The 19,761-nt window shown below is 28.2% G+C and overlaps 2 protein-coding genes across 4 annotated transcripts in view; both read left to right on the top strand.

The window, feature by feature from the left end:
- LOC107456878 (tyrosine-protein phosphatase 10D) overlaps positions 1 to 19,761 on the top strand; it is a 94,370-nt gene that overhangs the window by 57,878 nt on the left and 16,731 nt on the right. For all 3 annotated transcript variants that reach the window (XR_011638411.2, XM_016074848.5, XM_087155691.1), the window contains 12 exons: positions 592 to 692; positions 2,449 to 2,617; positions 3,445 to 3,705; positions 4,044 to 4,187; positions 6,063 to 6,188; positions 8,042 to 8,184; positions 8,355 to 8,496; positions 10,248 to 10,526; positions 11,953 to 12,234; positions 13,139 to 13,266; positions 15,136 to 15,228; positions 18,562 to 18,628. Coding sequence is in view for 2 of the 3 variants with exons in the window: in XM_016074848.5 (XP_015930334.3) it covers positions 592 to 692; positions 2,449 to 2,617; positions 3,445 to 3,705; positions 4,044 to 4,187; positions 6,063 to 6,188; positions 8,042 to 8,184; positions 8,355 to 8,496; positions 10,248 to 10,526; positions 11,953 to 12,234; positions 13,139 to 13,266; positions 15,136 to 15,228; positions 18,562 to 18,628 (1,935 nt within the window). In the remaining variant the exon portion in view is untranslated. The remainder of the gene's footprint in view (positions 1 to 591; positions 693 to 2,448; positions 2,618 to 3,444; positions 3,706 to 4,043; positions 4,188 to 6,062; positions 6,189 to 8,041; positions 8,185 to 8,354; positions 8,497 to 10,247; positions 10,527 to 11,952; positions 12,235 to 13,138; positions 13,267 to 15,135; positions 15,229 to 18,561; positions 18,629 to 19,761) is intronic.
- On the top strand, positions 16,806 to 18,143 carry LOC147800920 (uncharacterized). Its single transcript, XM_087155692.1, has one exon. It carries the CDS (start codon positions 16,943 to 16,945, stop codon positions 18,089 to 18,091), a length of 1,149 nt encoding a protein of 382 aa, XP_087011818.1. The 5' UTR covers positions 16,806 to 16,942; the 3' UTR covers positions 18,092 to 18,143.

Genomic DNA, 19,761 nt, shown 5'->3' on the forward strand with positions numbered 1-19,761 from the left:
TAGAAACATATTAATTAACTAAGGCAAAAAACGAAAAATTCACTGGCGTGTCTACTTAGGTTGACATGCCTGTGCATTGAAAAATAAACATAAGAAATTTATTTTTTATGAAAATTTTGAAAAGAAAAAATATTATTCATAATTTATTTTTAGCATTAAAAATCAGAAGGCATTCCTTAAGTAAATTTCAATAAAAATTAATTTTAAATCAAATAGCTATGCAACAATATTTTCAAACACTTACTGCATACATTCATACAAATTTTTGAACTTTGTGCACTTTTTATGAAAATTTAATATTGTGCACTGTATTAGCCCAGGGCAAGAATTCTGAGTATGGCAATAGTGTAAACAATAAACAGGCTTATAATTTTTTGGTCTTATGCTTCTAAACTATCAAAGCTGTTATTAAATTAAAAATCTTTGTGGATTTCATAATTTCAATTTAACTTTACAATTTCTTCATGTTTTAGTTGTTTAATCTTAATATTTTGATTGTTTCAGTATCCATTTCAGTTCAAGTGTATGCTTTAATATTGTTTGTGTATTTTCAGCTATCTACTGTTATAGTTTTTTCTAACTATTTTTCAGGACCTCTTCCTGTTGTCAACCTAAATTCTACTGCTATTGAAGCTGGTGGAATTCTGATTCAGTGGGAACCCCATAATAGTAGTTTACAAGATTCTTATTTGGTAAGAGTTGTATCTCATTAATTTATCTCTTTATTCTACAATGAGATACTCCATACTCATTGATACAGATTTATCCATGTAGTTAAAGTTTGATTGAAATACTAAATTTAATAATTTGTTTAAGTTTGATTGGAATACTATGTTTAACTATATAATTAAACACTTTTCTGTGTTTAATAAAAAAATTATAAAATTGTTTTGTATATTTATAATTTTTTAATATATATTTATTTATTAAAATGTATTAATTTATTTTTATAATGTTCTTTTAAAATGGATCACAAGCAAAAAACATTTTCAGTTTGAGTATGATGAATGCCTACTAAGCGTATCACTTTTTAACTTCAACAATTTATGGCCTAGAATAAAAGTAATTATTTTTATCATTCATCAGCTGACGTAAATTTTCCTTTGTTGCTTTATACTGAGCATTAATAAAACACATTTCTTACAGTTCAATTTAGATGTTATTTATTTATTTTTTTTTTTTGGAAAGCAGTTTAAATAATGCATACAAAAATTTTTTGATTTATGTAAGTAGTTCACAGGATAGAACAATGCTATGAAAGGTAAAATTAACATTAATATGGGATGAAAACCATTACTAATATTTTAGTAGTTGAAGTATCATCATTGACTTTTGGCTGTTACATATACATTTTAATTTGGATGTAATATAATGATAATTTTCTTAAAGAAATGAATAAAATCGTTTAAGTAAAAATTTGATTTATTAAGAAAATATTAGTAGATTAAAAATGGCCATATATATAAAATATAACAATAATAAAGAAAGAAATCCCCTAAATTGGTCGAGGATCAAGATAATATTCTCTACATCGAGAATTTTCAGTTGAGATTGATAATCAACGATTGGGACTGGTAGGCCCAAAAAGGCACCCTCAGTCGCCACAAATTCAAAATTGAAAGTGACTGAATTTATTCCCGACCGACAGTTTAAAGCAAGGGGAAGAAATCCAAGGTTGACGAATTTTCGAAAGATTACATAGCCACAAATAAAGCCAGCCCCCCATAATCCATATTAGGTTTGAAAATGCTTTCCCCGTAATCCATATTAGGTTTGAAAATACTTTGGCAATCGCGAATCGCCCACAAGACTGACAATTAGTATGACCATGTAACTGAAACATATTTGTGGTGAGAAATTAAGAATTAAGAGTTAAAAATAGATTTTTGTTTTTGAATAGGTGCGGCAGTAAATTAATGAGTATATATTAGTATTGAAATAGAAAGTTAGTCATTACATTGATCGATAAGAAAAGAATAAAATATTTTATGTTCGGTTTTTATAAATTTTAATAAAAGCTAACTAATTTATTTTATTTAATTACAATTCAATTAAGAATGATTAAAAAAATAAGTTTAAGAAATTAAAGAAATTTTAAAAGCTAGGAAATATGTAATGCCAATTGTGGCATCACAATTAAGGATTCCAAACTTGTGTCCAATTTTCTGAATAAGCTTTTGTGACAGTATTTTGTGATAATCAATCCTTAAAAGATTATATGTTTGGAAAAAAATTGGTTTTTGGATTTATTTTGGTTACAAAATATCATTCGAAGTAATTAACAAGGATTCTATTAGCAAGTTTTGCATGTAAGATACTCGATTCTTTGATACAAAACGTAAAAAGCTCAGTCTTTTCATATCTTTAAGATTGAAATAAGTATTTTTCTTTAAATATAAATGTAGTCTTATTAGAATTTTAAATAGTTTATATTAATTAAATACTTAGGTTAGCAGTCATGAACTAGAAGCTTACAATGGCGATGGAATTCCTCAAGTTGTTCATGAGACTAATTATCAATTGAGTGATTTATTACCAGGAAGAAATTATTCAATTAGCGTTGTGGCTTTATCTGATGGCGTTTCTAGTGAACCAGCTGCTGTATATCAAGCTACAAGTATGGCATATTTTACAATTGACTGTTGTTGAATTACTACAAATTTTTTTTTAAAATTGGAACCTTAATTCTAAATGATGTTACATGCTTTTTATAATCTTTCATCTGTAGCATTTTAAAGGGCTCCATTTTGAAGGCTAACTCTTAAAACTAAAAGGGTTTAAGCAAAGTAAGGATAAGCCAAATTTTCAAATCCGTCCATGTATATGACAATTCCTAAAAGAGTTCAATAAGGAAATAATTAAGGGGTAGCTTCTTAATTGTTTTAAGTGTTTTGGTTTGACTCTAACTTCAATTTATTGTGAGGATCAAGAGATTAAAACTTAATAAAAAGCTGTGTAAACAAATGAAATAAATTTTTTTACGCTGATTTAAATGAGACCAAACCCGAGTAGCTAGTAATAACTATAGTTTAGAAATTATATGGGTATGCGTAAGAAAAATTCAATTACTGTCTACACCTATTTACTTGTCTTATATTGCTATCTAAACAATTAAAGTAATATTTCCAATGAGATTTTTAATCTGAATTATCTAGGTTCAAGCCCAAGTCAGCAGATCTAAAAGTTATGATTATAAAAATTATGGGAGATTTGTGTAAAGAAAATTTTTTTACTTATACACATAACTTAGAAACTAACAGTTCTATCCACTGTTAGTCAATCAATTTGATATCATCTACTTTAATGCAAAACAATATGTAATTTTGTATTCTTAATAAATAATTATTTATTACCCTTGTAATCTTTTTTTTTTCTTGTATCTTCAAATATTTAATTGATTTTCTTTTAATTATATATTTTAATCCTTGTGTCTATTGTTCTTAGGACCTTCTTCGCCTGTCATTGAAATGCTTGAACCTGTGGCACTTGGTTGGAATATATCATGGAAATCTGACGTTACAAGTAGACAAGATTCTTATACTGTTACTTGGGTTAGAAATGATACTGGAAAAGTCTTGACTAATACTACAAAAGACAATTGGTTATTAATTGACAACTTGTATTCAGGAGCCAGTTATGAAATTAAAGTTTATGCCATAAGTTATAATTTAGAGAGCGAACCTCATTCTTACTATCAAACTGTTGGTAATTGCTTATTCATAATTTATACTTATAAATCTTATAAAGAAATAACTTATTCACATTTTTAAAACAAACGTTACAAAAATTTTATAGACATAAAAATTATTATTAATTATTCTTTATTTAGTAGTTTCCTCAAGGATCAAAAAAATTTTAATATTTCCAAACAAAAAAGATTTATGATAGCTGTGAAATTTGTATAATTTCGATGAGGATAATTTTCGTATGCAATTTAAGCTATATTATGATTCTCTGTAACTCTAATGATAATGTTACTTAATTATTATTGTATATAACATATATTATTAAATTATATAATTATTCAAAATTAATTCTTATAGCTCCCAAACCTCCACAAAATGTTCAAATCGTGAAGGCAAATAACTCTACAATGATTTTAACTTGGATATCGCCTAATGAATCAGTGATTGACCATTACCTTGTACGTTATCGCCCAGTTAGTACAGTTCCTTGGAAAGAAGTTGGTGAGTTGTTGGGTTCAATCAACTATTTCATTAAATTCACAAACCTTATTTTTATACTTTTGCTTTACTGATATTTTAGTTAATATATTCAGTATTCAACTAATAACGAATTTAAATGTCAAGAGTTTTGTGCTAAAATAAATTTCAGCCTGTAGTTGGACCATTTATGTTCTGTGGTACATTTTCCTGTGGCATGCTAGTGCTATCCATAATAATCACTGTAACAATTTATTACATTTTGATGCTCCATTGATCTATTAAGATTGACTTGTTTTTAGCCAAATATTGAAAATTTATTCCAACAAGATTAAAAGACTAATGCAGGGTTAAATTTAAAGCTTGATTCAAAGTTTGGCATTTTTAATATGCCTTATTAATGTGTAGAAAATGCTTTATAAATAATTGCATTTTTTATTTAATATTTTTCGAAAGAATAATGGAACTTCCTGTGAATCATGTTTTCTTCTTAAGCTATTCTTTTGAAACTACAATAAGACTATTTTTCTTAATTATATATCAAAAGAAGTGCTACGAAATTATTTTAAGTTCCATATTTTTCTTTTAATACTCTTATAAATAAATAAATACATTCTTATATTCTCCCCATTTAATCAGTTTTTAAGTCTATGCAGGTTTTCATTTATTTTAGTGTTTGTGGTCCACCATTTATTTGGTAAGATATCAAGTGGTCCTTATGAAAAGGTTGAGAATTGCTAGATTATTTAACAGAACCTTTATTTTGTTGAATTTTTTTTCTGTGCCACTTTTTATTTTGGTTTTTTATATTGTTGAAATTTTTTATTGTAATAGTTGTGATATGTTTAAAAATAAAAATGAATAATTACAAATTTTTCACTATAGTTTTTTTGTTAACATTTTAGAAACTCTATTCAAGTATGCTTATTGATTCAATTTTACTTTTATTGCTCTGTTTAAGAAAAAACATTTAAAACAACAAGCTATTAGAAGCTTGTTGTTTGGACAACTATAAGAAGCTTATAAGTTAATTTCAATTGAGCATGTTATCTTTTCTCTAATTTTTTCAGCAGCAAAATGTGCTCTTATTTGTATAAAATTTGCCTAGAATATACTCTTTGTTAATTGAAGTTTCATTCAAACATTCTAGAGTCCCTACAAACAATACATTAAATAATATTATTTTTAACTGTATATGTCAAAATAAGCTTAACGTAGAATCAGTTATCTATTTGGAGCCCCAAGAGACACTTAAAGAAAAAGAGACATTCTTCTGTGGTTTTCAATCATTATATTTTGTGCTTAAAATGGAAGACATGGAATTTAGAGTCTTAGAATTAAGATTAAGAAAAGAATTATGCATCTTATTTAAAATTAAAACAATTTTTTGTTTGTTATCAACTATAATAAAATAATTTTAATTTGATACTAATTATTTTGAAAAGAGCTATTATTTTTTTGTGCACTTTTGAGTGACAATTCATTTATGTATGTAAAAATTCTTTTTAATTTTTGTCTTTTACAAACTTTTAGAAATATTAAAATATTTTTCCTGGGTTGAAAAAAAATTTTAATAGATAAAATTTTCCTGGCCTAAATTCAAAAAATGTCTAAAAGGAGAATATTGCTTAAACTCTGTCAATTCAGCTGTAGTATTTTTAATAAATATTTTTTCAAGCAAAATATTTTTAATGATTGTTTATTAGTCAATATCCGCTTTAAAATAACAATAGTATGCTGTAAAAATGTTTAAAATATATATAAGAAATTCAAAAGCAAATAAAAATAAAGTTTTGAACTTCCCTCAATTATTTTATTGCATCAACATAAAATATTTTATTTCTTTATATTCATTATTTTTATGCTGCATCAATAGTACATTATAATGCATCATTTTAGTTGTTGCCAATGCTACTTCTTGTGAAATTAAAAAATTAGATTCAGGAGAGAAGTATGAAGTTCAGGTTGTATCAATGAGCAATAAAGTGGAAAGTCCAGATGCCAAAATAATAGAACAAACAATGTGTAAGCTTTATTTTCACTTCTATCTGTCTTAATAATTATTTTGAATTGTTTTTAAAATTGATAATATATACTAGGAATATGATTTGAATAATTTGTTATTTTCACTTCATTTTTGAACTACAATACCAGAACAGCTTGTTAAATAAAAATAATGATACTAGTAAAATAAATAATGTATACTCTTTTAGTTTTATTCTTTTAAAAAACATTTTGAACTAGCAACCTGTAAATGTTTTTTAATAATGTGATTGATTTGTTTTTATCATTGCATTTGAGCTACATTAACAAGCCATTGGCGATGATTATCCCTTTGAAGAGAGTACTAAATGCGGATTTCTCTCAGAACATTTTTATTTCACAAACATAACATTAATTAAAGAAAACAAAATTAAATATTATTGGTCGTCCTGCGACCAAGCTAGCTAGTGAAGAGGTTGAAAAGGGAAGTCGTTGTTCTTCATCTGAAGGAGAATATATATCACAAGGATCACAGGGTTGCTTTTACCTGAAGATCTTAAATCGCCAAGCTGGCGGTAAGACCGCACTCTCCGCCCACAGTGTATCACTTTCTATACTTTTTTGGAAAACGCACAGTTCTTCCAAACCTATTTTTGGCCTCCCGCATTACAGGAGTACACGGTATTTCACACTCTAGATTCTTAGTTATTTCAGAAGGTTGTATTAATTCACTTTCAAGGAAGGCAGGTTTCACACGATCTATGGAGATTGTCGACTTCCAACCTCTAATATCAACTTCAAAAGTTTCATCAGTTCCCTGAATCACTTTAAAAGGTCTTTCGTAAGGGGCTTGCAAGGGTTTCCTCACAGTATCATTTCTAATGAAGACATGACCACATTCTTTTAAGGCTGGATGCACAAACACTGACTTTGTAAAAAGGCAGGAAGCTGGAGAAGGTCTGATAGTAGAGAAATGTTTCTTTAAATCCTCACTAGTTGAATAGGAGACGAGTCCATTGGAGCAGAATCAAAAAATTCTCCTGTAAGACAAAATGTTGACCTGTAGACGAGCTCTGCGGATGATTACTGTACATCTTCCTTATATACAGCTCGAAAACCCAATAGGATAGCTGGTCCCAGCAATCCCAGCAATGGCTGCTTGATATGAATTGCGCGCCTGTCTCGCACCAACCCCAGTGCTGACATAAAATATCCTCAGTGGTAGACGGATCATGGGTTAAGAGTCCTCGGGCCTTCAGTCTAAGCGTGGGATGTATTTGTGGTTTTCCTCTCCATGCGGGTTAGTTCCATTAAAAAGTCGTCCACAAAAGCAAATTTCTCCCAATACTTGTTCCAGGAGATCCCTTGTCTTCTGGATTGGATTAAAAATTACAAGACTATGGGGTTGAACATTAGTAGTCATTAACCCAAAATTAAGACGGCTGTTCAACGATGATTATAAAATGAAAATAAAATATTTCAGTAAAAAAGTTAAGGAAAATATCTTTCTGTAGTATAGATTATTATTATATATTATTAAGTTAGGGGTCCCTTAATTACTCATGAAAAAATCTATAAGTTTAAATATACAATTTAATCCTAAGTTCAGTGAAGATGACTACTATTGTCACCTTCCTCTAATTCATTAATTAAAATGGATGCATTGAAAAGACCAAATGTTTTATTAAATTAATGTAGGTATACCAGTTAAAAAAAGAAAATTAAAAGGATTAGGAAAGCAAAATAAAATTAAAAATGGAATAGAATATAATTTTTAAACTAAATGAACAACTTCTAAGTGAAGAAAACGTAATCTTTTTTTTTTACAGATTTTAAATATAATTTTTTAATTAAGTTATGCTTATGAAGTTATCTAAAATGTTTTTGTTTTTCAGATCCTAACCCTATTAAGCATGTTCGTCATATTCTTGATTCCTACAATATAACATTTGAGTGGAATATTCCTCCTGGTAAAAAGGATTATTATATTGTTAACTACTATCCTGTAAAATCTCCATTTCCACAGCTCTCTCATCAGGTAATATTTGTTTATTTGTGATATTTTTCTTTAAAAAACACAAAGTTTTAGTTTAAGTAGTTAACTCAATATCTTAAAAAAAATTTTGACTTCATTTTGTTCTTGCAAAATGAATTAATATTTATCATACTATTTTAATTATAACATCCTAATAAAACTTTTTCAAATAGGTTCCTGCAAATTATTCTAAAGCAGATGGTTTGATGACTTGTATGATCGATGAGTTAAAGCCTGGAGAACTATATTCATTCCTTTTCTATGTTGTAAGTCATAGTTTAAGAAGTGAAGGCATTGGCCTACAAACAAGAACAAGTAAGTTCTCATTCATTTTTGCTATCCTTATGATCAGCTTTCATCATTTTAAGTGTAACTTCAAAGGACTTGTAGACTAATCAAATTAGTTTAAAATGCCCCCAACATAGAGTTGATTGGTATGAAAATTCTGAATTATAATAATGCTCATTCTTCTGCTGTCACATCACTTTTACATACTGGTAAAAGATTTGCGATATTACAATTATTATGGCCTAATTTAATCTATAATGTTAAGAAATATTCTTTTGCTAAAATTACTTACCAATTTATACTAGTTAAGAGGAAAGCAAGTAAACTTCATTTACTAGTGGAAAGCTATTTGAATGATAAATTGATTGTTATTAAGATAAAATGCTAAATAAATCTGTATGATTGTGTGTTCTATTTTTTCTTTTAAATTAGCTTTTTTTTTATGGAAATACTTTTTAATAACTTAACTTTCTTTAGTCTTGAGTTCAGTTGCCAATGTGAGTCTATGTTACTTGAACAAAAGTCATATGCAATTTAAAAATAAATCATAATGTCTCTAAAAATTCTCAAAATGATACAGACCATCATCAACTGCAACTTCTGATAGTTTTTGAAATTATTTAAAAAGTGCAAAATCTTATTGAACAATACATTGTGCTTGCTACAATCAAAAGCAGAAATAGGAGGAGGTGCTTTTCAACCTTTAAATTTTATTTTTCATTTTAATTTTAATTTTTTTTTCTGCTATCATTGTAAACAAATTTTTTATTGTGTGTCTGTAGTATGCTTTTATTAGTGATTCTAATATTTTCAAAATACAATTCTTTTATAAAAGAGCATAATTCAAAAATATTGAAAATTATTCAAAATTCATTATATATTAATTAATTATTCAAAGTATTATCAATGTAAATTATTTTATTTAATGCTGCATTATTTATAAGTACTGTTATGCTTAACGCTTACTAAAACATTCATTTTCTTTAATTTTTATCTATGTATACAGTGCAATTAATATTTTTAGTCCTTTTCGTCATTCCATTATTTTAATATATTTTTTAATTGAAAAATATATATTACCTTTCATTTTTCATGCTCCCTTGAAGTTAAAAGTAAAATTGTATGTGTATTTAATTGGAAAAAAAAGACATGATTATTTTATTAAGTAATTTGATACAAATGTTGTAAATTGAATTCTGTAAATTAATGACATTAAATAATGCTGAAGTATGACATTTTCATATGTACTCATAGACTAAGGGGATCTCATTCTTTTATATACATTACCAATTTAACAATTACATAATAAAATTTTATTTGTATGTTAAGTTGAAGTGTAATGAATAAGCATATTCAGAATCTTCAGTTATTCTTTTTTATCATGTTAGTATGTATATGGTACGGAAGTTCATGTTTTTTTTAATTGTTTTTTAAAAATATTAATGAATGGCTTAGAAAATTTTGGAGTATCCTTTATAACAGCTTAATTAATTTTAATTTAGAGCTATAGTATTATTTACTTTGTTTTAAATAAACCAAATCTGAACCAAGAAATAAGCCAAAAATTTGTTTTAAATAAGCCTAACAGGATTTTCCTTCTTTTTGAAAAAATACTTTTTTCAAACCCTGCTTTAATTATTTAACTTAAGATTTAGTTGTTATATGTTTGTTTTTCTTTTAAGTTTTTGTTAGTTTCTATCAGTTAAAATAACTTTTTGAATCATTAATATTTTTCTTTACTGTCTGCATTTTAGTTTATTTACTATTTATTATTTCAGAGCCTGTTATAGATTCTGTTATCCATATTGTTACTGATGAACAAGAAACAAAAACTTTGGGAATCAAATATACACCAACACCTATACGAAGTGTTGTATTTGACCGCTATAGATTTCAGCTTAGTGGCACCAATATTCCTGCTCAAGAGAAACTTCAGAATGATACCAATCGATTAGTGATATTTGACGACTTGATTCCTGGACGATTATATAACATAAGTATTTGGACAGTAAGTGGTGGTGTCTATAGTGTACCAATCGACAGACAAGCTAGATTATGTAAGTGTATATTCTAAAAATTCATTGCTTTATTCAATGATGTTTTAGTTGTGTTTAAAGTACAGAATGTCCAATAGTAGAGTACATAATTTTAAAACTGTATGATGCTGAAACAATTAGTTTCCATTGTATTATGTAGAATTAATTAATCATATTGATAGGGACAATTATAAGAATTTCATACATATTTTTTTGAAAATAATTGCAAAAATTACCTACGAATCGCAACTAAACATCAAATTTGGTTGTGAATTTTTGCTGCATGATTACTATCTAATCTGTGTTACTAAATTAAAAACTAGTTGTGAAAACATTTGCTTTCCATATTTCAATCAAAAGAAATAAGCTATCTGTGGCTCTTTCTTACTTGTAAAGCTACAAACTTATAAGATATTTCACAAGTTCATAGATGTTAAAATTGAGAAGAAAAAAAGTTGTCACAGGTATTTTTTCTGAAAAAAAGTAGAAATGAAATATTCTCATTAACACTTCATTTTTTTCTAAATTAAAAGCAGTCGTCAATACTCCAATATTAAATGTACCTTGTTCCATGAACATGACTTTTTTTGGCGTAATCTCTTTTCACATTTCAGTGATGGAATTGAAAGCTGTGGGCTGTAAAACACAGTCTACAAGGCTCTATATAATTGTCACTACAGCAGCTATTTATTAATAATTAATCTCTTAGCTACTTTTTTAATTGCATAAAATATTTAAATATTGTAATGTCATTCTTTTTTCTCAATTATTGTTTTATATATTTATTTTTAATTTTTTGGTTTAGAGAATTTTGAAATCAGATACTCTTTTGCTGGGTACCCTGTATAATATACAATTTAAATACACCATGTGCATAGATATATATATAGACGAGAGTAGGTTGAAGCTGGGTACCTTGATTGTGTCAAAATTAGTTCTGTTTTCTCATGGACAAACTCGAAATTACACTTAACTAGTCGAGAAGAAAGACCTACCATATTGGCGTTTTTTTTTTTTTTTTTATTATTATTAATTTACTTCGTCTGTGTAGATAAGTTCGTTTTACTATGTCAACTCTGTAATGTACTATTACTTTTAAACTAGCCTCATTTATTAGTAATTACAGTTACAAAAATTATTTTTAGTCTAGTTTATTATATGTTTACTAAAGATTCATATTTTAACAAACAATAAGGATTAGCTGAGTTATCATCACATCGTTGTTACAAAGGAGCACATCATTAATTGTGAGAAACTAAGCTCGTTTAAAAAATATTTCGGTTGTATCAACTTTGGCTAACACAAGTATTTGGATCAAAAAGGTTCATATAAGCAAGGTTCTACTGTACTTGTTACAAAAATCTTTTATATTCATATATAAAAACTGCCAATTGTAAACTATGTGACTTGCAACTTTAAAATTGATTTGTTTAAACTCTTACTTTAGATCCAGAATCTGTTGGTGAAATAATGGCTCCAAAGATAACAGATACTGAAATTACTCTGACTTGGAATGTCCCAGATGGTGATAAGGATGGATATGAAGTTCAGTATCAAGACCATGAAGGAAATCTTATTAAAAATGTTACAATCTTAAATCGCATAAGTTATAGTGTACTTCGTCCTCATCACAACTACACATTCCTCGTCTCAGTATTAAGTGGTTATGATACTTCTACTACAATTCGTGGAAGACCTATTTCCAGAACATTTCATACTCTAGAATCAGGTTTGTTAACATTTTCAGTTCTTAAATTTGTTTTGGTATTAAAAATCCTAATTTTTTATTATTTTCCCAGAATATATCAAACTAATGAACTAAACTTTAATAATAAGGCTAGAATTTAATGAAATATCGGTTAAATCCAAATTTCTAACCTTTACTACAAAAGAAGTTTTTAATGTAACTGTGTTTGGGTACAAAGTTGCGGGCAAAATTTTAGCTTATAGTTACGATTTTTCTCTTTGTCTGAAAAAATATTTTGCTAATTCTTTTTAACCAAGTCATAAATTTATAATATGTTACTCAATAACAAAATTAATAAACAATACGCTTTAGAATTTCAAAATATCCACAGCTTGAAATTTGGGATGTCAGCTAAAGATGTGTCATGAAGTTTCTGGCTCTATATTTTCCAGACCAACTGCATGATAATGGAAATGTGGTCATTGTGCACTGGTCTTTTTACACATTTATACTAGTACCCAACAATCTGATGCTGGAACTATAATTTCATTCATTTCATTAAAAAATAATTTTCAAAATTTTTTGTGTCGGTGGGGGGATTTCTGATTGTGCATCCTACCCTATTGAAGTTAAGAATTTCGATTTTAACAAAAATTACCTTTGAGTAGCTCATCAATTTGGAATTTTTGCTATTCACTGTTCTTTGATATTCATCCTACATAGATATACATTAAGGTAAACAATTCTATAAATATGTTTATATTTGATGTTAGTTATTTTGCAATTATTTTTAATATCAATGACTAACTTATTAATGAGTTTTATTTTTTATTTGATTCTCTTTCCATCTTGTTGCTATAATTGGTAATTATATTGATGTATAATTATTTCTTAATTGTTACATGATTATTAACTTTTCTTTTATAAAACTTTTTCTCATATTCAGTTCCTGGAAAAGTAAATAACTTTCAAGCAGTGTCTGTGAAACCAAATGTCATTACTCTTCAGTGGACTTTGCCAAGTAGTGAACAAAATGGAATATTAACCGGATTTGTAATAACATACTTTGTAAAGGTATAAAAAAATATTTTTAAATTTTTAACTTGTGTAAAAGTTTTTTTCTTTCCAAGGAAAGTGTTGATTTGAAAATTATTTTTAAATAAAGTACACCGAGTAAGTGTTAGAGCAAATATAAGATGATTATAAAATAATTTTGCCATCTTATGATCCTCTGGAGAGCATACCATTTGAGTGAACAAAATAAAATTTTGTACATAGATATTTTGTTTTATGCGCTCAAGAATGATGTTTAGATTGATTGAGTAGCTCTCACAGTTACAGTGACAAAATTTTCCAATGTCAACGCCCATTTTTTTATCAAAACATAATCCTTACAATAAAAAGCCTAAAACTGAGTTGAAACAATGTTTTTAGAACAAGAAATTCCAATACTAGGCTTTTGCTAAGTGTCGCCATTTTTTGTGGCCACTAGCAACAAGGAAGAGTAAAAAAAGCATTTAAAAAAGAGGGACAATTACAAAGAAGTCATTTTATATTGAAAAAAAAATTGGCATTGTTCTTCCTCATATGTCCATAGTTTCTTCTGTGTTATTACAACATCACATGTTATTACGAAGGTTTCTATCGCATTCTCTTCTCGTTAATGGTGGTGAAAATGGCAATGCTTGACAAAAGCCTAATGTTGCAATTTCTTGTGCTAAAGATATTGTTTTAACTGCATTTTAGATTTTTTTATTGTAAGGATTACACTTCAATCTTGCCCCTGCACTTTGAAAATGTTGTCCCTGTAACTATGGGAGCTACAATCGTTTTTAGCATCATTCTTGAGAGCGTGGATCATAATACTTATGTACAAAATTTTATTCCGTTGGCTCAAGTAGTACTACAGAGGGTCATATGTTGGCAAAATTATTTTATTATAATGACCCTGTATAAAGCTATGTATATGGTGTGCAAAACTAAATATTTTAATGCTATTAGTGTAGCACTCCTTGGATGTAAGATTTGAATACTATAAGGATAAAAAAAAAGTTGGCTCAAATAGTTTCAAGAAGTATCATAATTTATAGTTTTTTCATTATGAAAAGTCTGAAAGTAGTCATTTTTTATACTTTTTTACCTACGTAAGCATGATTTAAAATTACATTTACATGATTTATAATCAGGCATAGCGATTTGTATTCACACAATTTAAAAAGCGCACATTGAATGGTATATTCAGAACTTCAAAATCTGTTAAAATTCCTCAGAAGAGATAAATTAATCATACAAAAAGAACTACAAAAATATTATTTTTAAAAAGCAGAATATGCAAGAGGTGTTGTAATAAATTATTTAAACCTATAACTGCACATTAGTTACGGATGCATGGCTACAGTGGTATAAATTTAGTTAAGATATTTAACAGATTTGAGAGTTTATTACTGTTTTTCTTATAAATGATAATTGGATAGGTCTTATTTTATATTTTCCCATTTATCTGAACTTGACCTCCTTATTAATCATGTTATTCATCAATAGTTTTTATATAATTAATAAAAAATATTTCTAGTATAATTAAGGATAACTTAGCTACATATTTTAACTTAAATTCAAGGCCATGTCAGTGCATAAAGTGCAATATTACTTTTGATTGCAACAAAACAACTAAATTGAGTAAGAAAATTTCACAGTGATATACATAATATATCAATTATTAAGTATTGCTGATTAGTTAGTTTATATGTGATAGTAAATTTTTTATGATTATATATACTTTGCAATTATACCACTGCATATTAATATTAAAGTGTAATTGTAGCACCGTGTATGATGTAATGTTTAATATTGTTATAAAACAGAATTCTTAAGAATTTTTTCTACTTTCAATTATTTGTTTCTTACTTTCAATCAATTATTTTAATTAAATATTTCTTTCTTTAGGGATCTCTATTCCACCAATATGAGAAATTTGGCCCAACTGTTACTGAAGGAACTATTAAAAATCTTGTTCCTGGCAAAACATATGTTTTTGAGGTAAGCAATACATATATAATGTAAACAGTTAAAGACAAATAATTGTATAAAAAATAATGCATTGTTAGTTAGTTTTGAATATAGCTATTAATTAAGGACTTCAGTAATGTTAACTCCTGCCGTGTTTATAAGAGATATTTTTGTACGCAATAGTAAAATAAAAAATTGCCTGTGAGACCCTAATAACTGTTATTCTAAGAAAAGGAAAGTTGGTAATTTACTGAATTATAGATTGAATTAAAGCATGAAAATGACCTTCAATGCAGCTTCTGTAAATACAGGTAACTTTAAAAAATCTGTGGGTGGTCTTTATAATGTTTTTTTCTGGCAGGCCCAACGTGTGCCCTAATAAAAGGTTGATGAACTTATTTATTTGTTCTGTTTTTCATTGATTAATTAAAAATTTAGCTTACAAATTTATCCTCAACTATCCTATATCCTAAAAACTATCTATCCTAAAAACAACTATCCTATATCCTATTTATGATTGACTTCAACGGGTCTTACTGGGTAAGTCTTATTATTATTATTGTTTCCATTCTATTCCATGTCTTTCATATTTGTTATTGCTGTTTCCTATTTTATACTTCATTGATCATGTCTCAATTCAACAGATTTCATAGTCTAAGGACTAAGAAGTTTAGGTATCTTAATCACTTGCATTTTTTACTTGATTGTAAACTGCTACATATTATTCCTCATTTCATTAAATTTAAGACTAACCTTCCTTATTCCAAGAAAGTTAATTGCATTCTTCACAAGACTAAGTTTGCTCTCCTTAGAGCCGTCATTAATGGAAACTAGGAATAAACTATCCAAAATTGAATGCGAATTGTACCATTTACACATCAGTGTGCCTAATCTAAATTCAAATTTTGACGCAATGGAAAAATCGTCTTGGAATGGAGCAACCAAAATCTCTTCAAAACATAGTTTAAACCTGAATAATAAGTTGAGTAAACTCATCAAAGTTAATGATAAAAATCCTGACGTTAGTTTGCCTGTTGTTAATCAAAATTCTGTAGTTAATCTCTCAAATACCACTCTTACTGATGTTCAAATTAATGCTTTAAAACTTAACAATAATTTTGCTATTTCAACTCGACCTTCATTACCTAAACTCATTGCTCCTATCGAAAGATCTTTTAAATTCAGTAAAATTAATGATGCTCAAAAAGATTCTATCAGACACCTTATTGCCAATACCGTAGACTTCAACTCAAAAATATCTAATTCAAACCTTAGCCTTTCCTCTAAAGTAATTCTTAAAGATATAAAGTCCAATCCCAACTTAATCGTTACCAAAGCTGACAAAGGTGGTCAAATTGTTCTTCTAAACAAAACAGACTATTTGGAGAAATCTAAACAACTTATTCTTGAAGGTCCTTATAAAGAAATTCCCAAAGATCCGAGCACTAAAGAATTAAATGTTATAAAATCAACTATTAAATCCTCTATGTTAATTCCCAATAGACTTAAGGTTGTTTTGACTCCCTCTGTTTCTCATTGCGCTAGATTTTATACTTTACCTAAGGTACATAAAGTTGGCACTCCTTTTAGACCAATTGTCTCCAACATTGGTACCTCGTCTTACAAACTCGCAAAATTTTTAGTTTCTGTCTTCTCCCCTCTCCTTGGTAATAATTCTTTTACTACCAAAAATTCCCTTGAGTTTGTTAAAGAAGTTAAAAATCTAAAACCTAATGGTTATTTGATGGCCTCATTTGATGTAAAATCACTGTTCACTAATGTTCCGGTTGAGGGGGCTTTGGAATGCCTAAAACTTAGACTTTCGGAATATCATTTTTCCCAATATGAGGTCAATGAATATGTTAACCTTACCTGTGTTTGTTTACAACAAAATACTTTCGCGTTTGACAACAAATTTTACCGTATGACCAATGGTCTTGCCATGGGAAATCCTTTGAGCCCTATACTTAGTGACATCTATATGCATTATTTTGAGAGTAAACTATTCAAAATCTTAACTTTCCCCTTTTATAAAAGATACGTTGATGACAGTTTTGCTTTGTTAGAGGAAAATAATTGTAATTTAGATCAAATCCTTAATGTTATGAACAGCATTGATTCTTGCATTCAGTTCACCTTTGAATTAGAGTCTGATCAAAAACTTCCTGTCTTAGATGTGCTTGTGACTCGGAATGATAATTCATTCCATACTACTGTCCTTCGTAAACCTTTTGCTGTTTCTCTTCCCCCTCATTACAGATCCGCCCACCCTCCCAACCAAAAACTTGCCTCTTTTCGGTCTTTTGTCCACCGTGCTGTTAATATTTGTTCCAATATTGATCTTCTTGATGCAGAATTAAACTACATCAAAGCCATTGCTCATGACAGAGGTTATTCCCCTAGCATTATTGATAATATTTATAAAAACATAACTAAACAATCGCCTACCGATAAACCTTCCAAAAAATTTTCTAACAATTTGGTAATTTTACCCTATTTTCCTAAAATAAGTCGGCAAGTTGCTAACATCCTAATGAAGTTTGATTTCAATATTATTTTCAGTCCCATTAATAAGATAAAATTTTCTAATCTCAAACAGCCCATTGACAGTCAAAATAACTGGGGTATATACCAAATTAATTGCCAATGCGGCCTTTCATATATTGGCCAAACTAAGCGTGCCTTAAAGTGCCGTGTCAAGGAACATGAAGCTTATGTCAAAAAACAAGAATTTAAACGCTCATCTATTGCCCAACATTGTTGGGACTCTAATCATAATTTTAATTTTTCCTCTTCAAAAGTCATTCAAAATTGTTCCTCAATATATGATTTAGATTTTTATGAGTCTTATCATATTTTCAGAAATTCCAAACTGTTGGTCAATGACCTATGAAGTGTTCCTTAAATTTCTCCTGTTTGGAAATCTATGATAAAACCTAACTAACCCCCCCCCTTTTTGTTCCTTGCTTCCTATTCGTCGTCGTCCATTCACCCTTCCCTCCTATTGGCCGTTGGTCTAAATCCTCTTGTGACGTCATCTTTCTATATATATTTATTCTGTTCTCTTATTGTTTCCTGTTGCACTGATGAAGGTTGCCCTTTGAGCATCCGAAACAGCTGTCTGCTTTTAATAATATTTTTGTGCTCTTTAACGTTGTCTACCTTAGTTTGTATCCTATATCCTGTACTAATTTTAAAGTACATCATACTTTTTATAGTTGTTATATAAACTTGAATTCTTTTTTTTTATATTAACCTGACATATTAGGAATTTCTTCAGTAGGTATTAAATTGTTGTCTATCATTTTTATAAACAGTCTTCACAAAAATATATCTTTCTAATTAAATTGTACTATTTTTAAGATACAAGCCCATACAAAAGTTGGACCTGGTGGAAAAGCAACTCTGGAAAAAACTCTTCCTTTAGGAGGTAACTCTATAGATCTCTTTTTATAATTATGTGCTTTTTTCTTTTTTAATGTTGATGCATTTATTAAGATAAATAAATTGTATAGTGTAAGCTAAAACTATACTAAACTCAGTGGCGTATCTAGAGGGCCAGGCCTACTGTGCGCATCTCAGTTTTCTTGACCTTGGGCTCTGGGGTGCAGGAGTAGATGTTCTGGTTAGGTGGTCAGCCGAACGCGGAATCCCCAGTTTTTAGTTCCCAAGCATGTTCGGTACTCATTTATCGACCCACTGAAGGGTTAAAAGGCTGAGTCGACCTTGCCCGGCCTGAGGATCAAACCCAGGACCTGTGGCACGGAAGCTTGAAGCGCTACCACTCAGCCACCCGGCAGCGTATAGTGTAAGCGAAATTGTTAAATTCTAAACTATTATTTTCAAAACATTAGTTAATAAAATCTTAATAAATCATTTTAGAAAAACTGAAAATGTTTTTAACAATGTACATATTTTACGGATATTTAAGTGTAATGGCTTATTATTTGTAATAAGTCAACTTATCAAAATACATGATTTTAGTAAGATATCCTCTTTTTATATTTATAATCATACATTCAGTTGCACTTGATTTTGTTGTTAAAGTGTTTAAAAGAATTTCAGGTGAAAATGTTATCACAAAAACACTCACAAAAAGTGGAATAAATTTATAATAATTAAAGTTAAGCAAACTTTCTATTTGCTTTTTCCAATTGTTGTATACTTTACAAATAATCATATGTTAGGCAACACTGTCTAATCCAGTAATCAAAAATTAATCTATTAGAAATTTTCTGCAAGATTACTATGTTACCGCTAAATGAAATGTTAAGACTTATAAAAGAGAGTGAGGTACTACAATTCTAGTTAAATGCCTTACATATCATCTTTTTACTATGAATACTAAATTATTATTAATAAAATTAATTATTCATGTTGTTACATGTCTGTATTTAATTATTATTCTTTGCATTAAAATATCCACTTCAGTAAAGCCAATGCGTATAAAAATATGCACTTCTTGTTTTTATTTTTTATAAAATGTTATTATTGAAAGTAAAATAAAAAATTTTTTGAGCTAAATAATCGTTTGTTTTTTATTTTATTTTAGTTATCATTATT

The sequence above is a fragment of the Parasteatoda tepidariorum genome, chromosome 12 (assembly GCF_982258835.1).
Source record: "Parasteatoda tepidariorum strain Cologne lab strain chromosome 12, Ptep-v5.0, whole genome shotgun sequence".
Taxonomy (NCBI): Eukaryota; Metazoa; Arthropoda; class Arachnida; order Araneae; family Theridiidae; genus Parasteatoda; species Parasteatoda tepidariorum.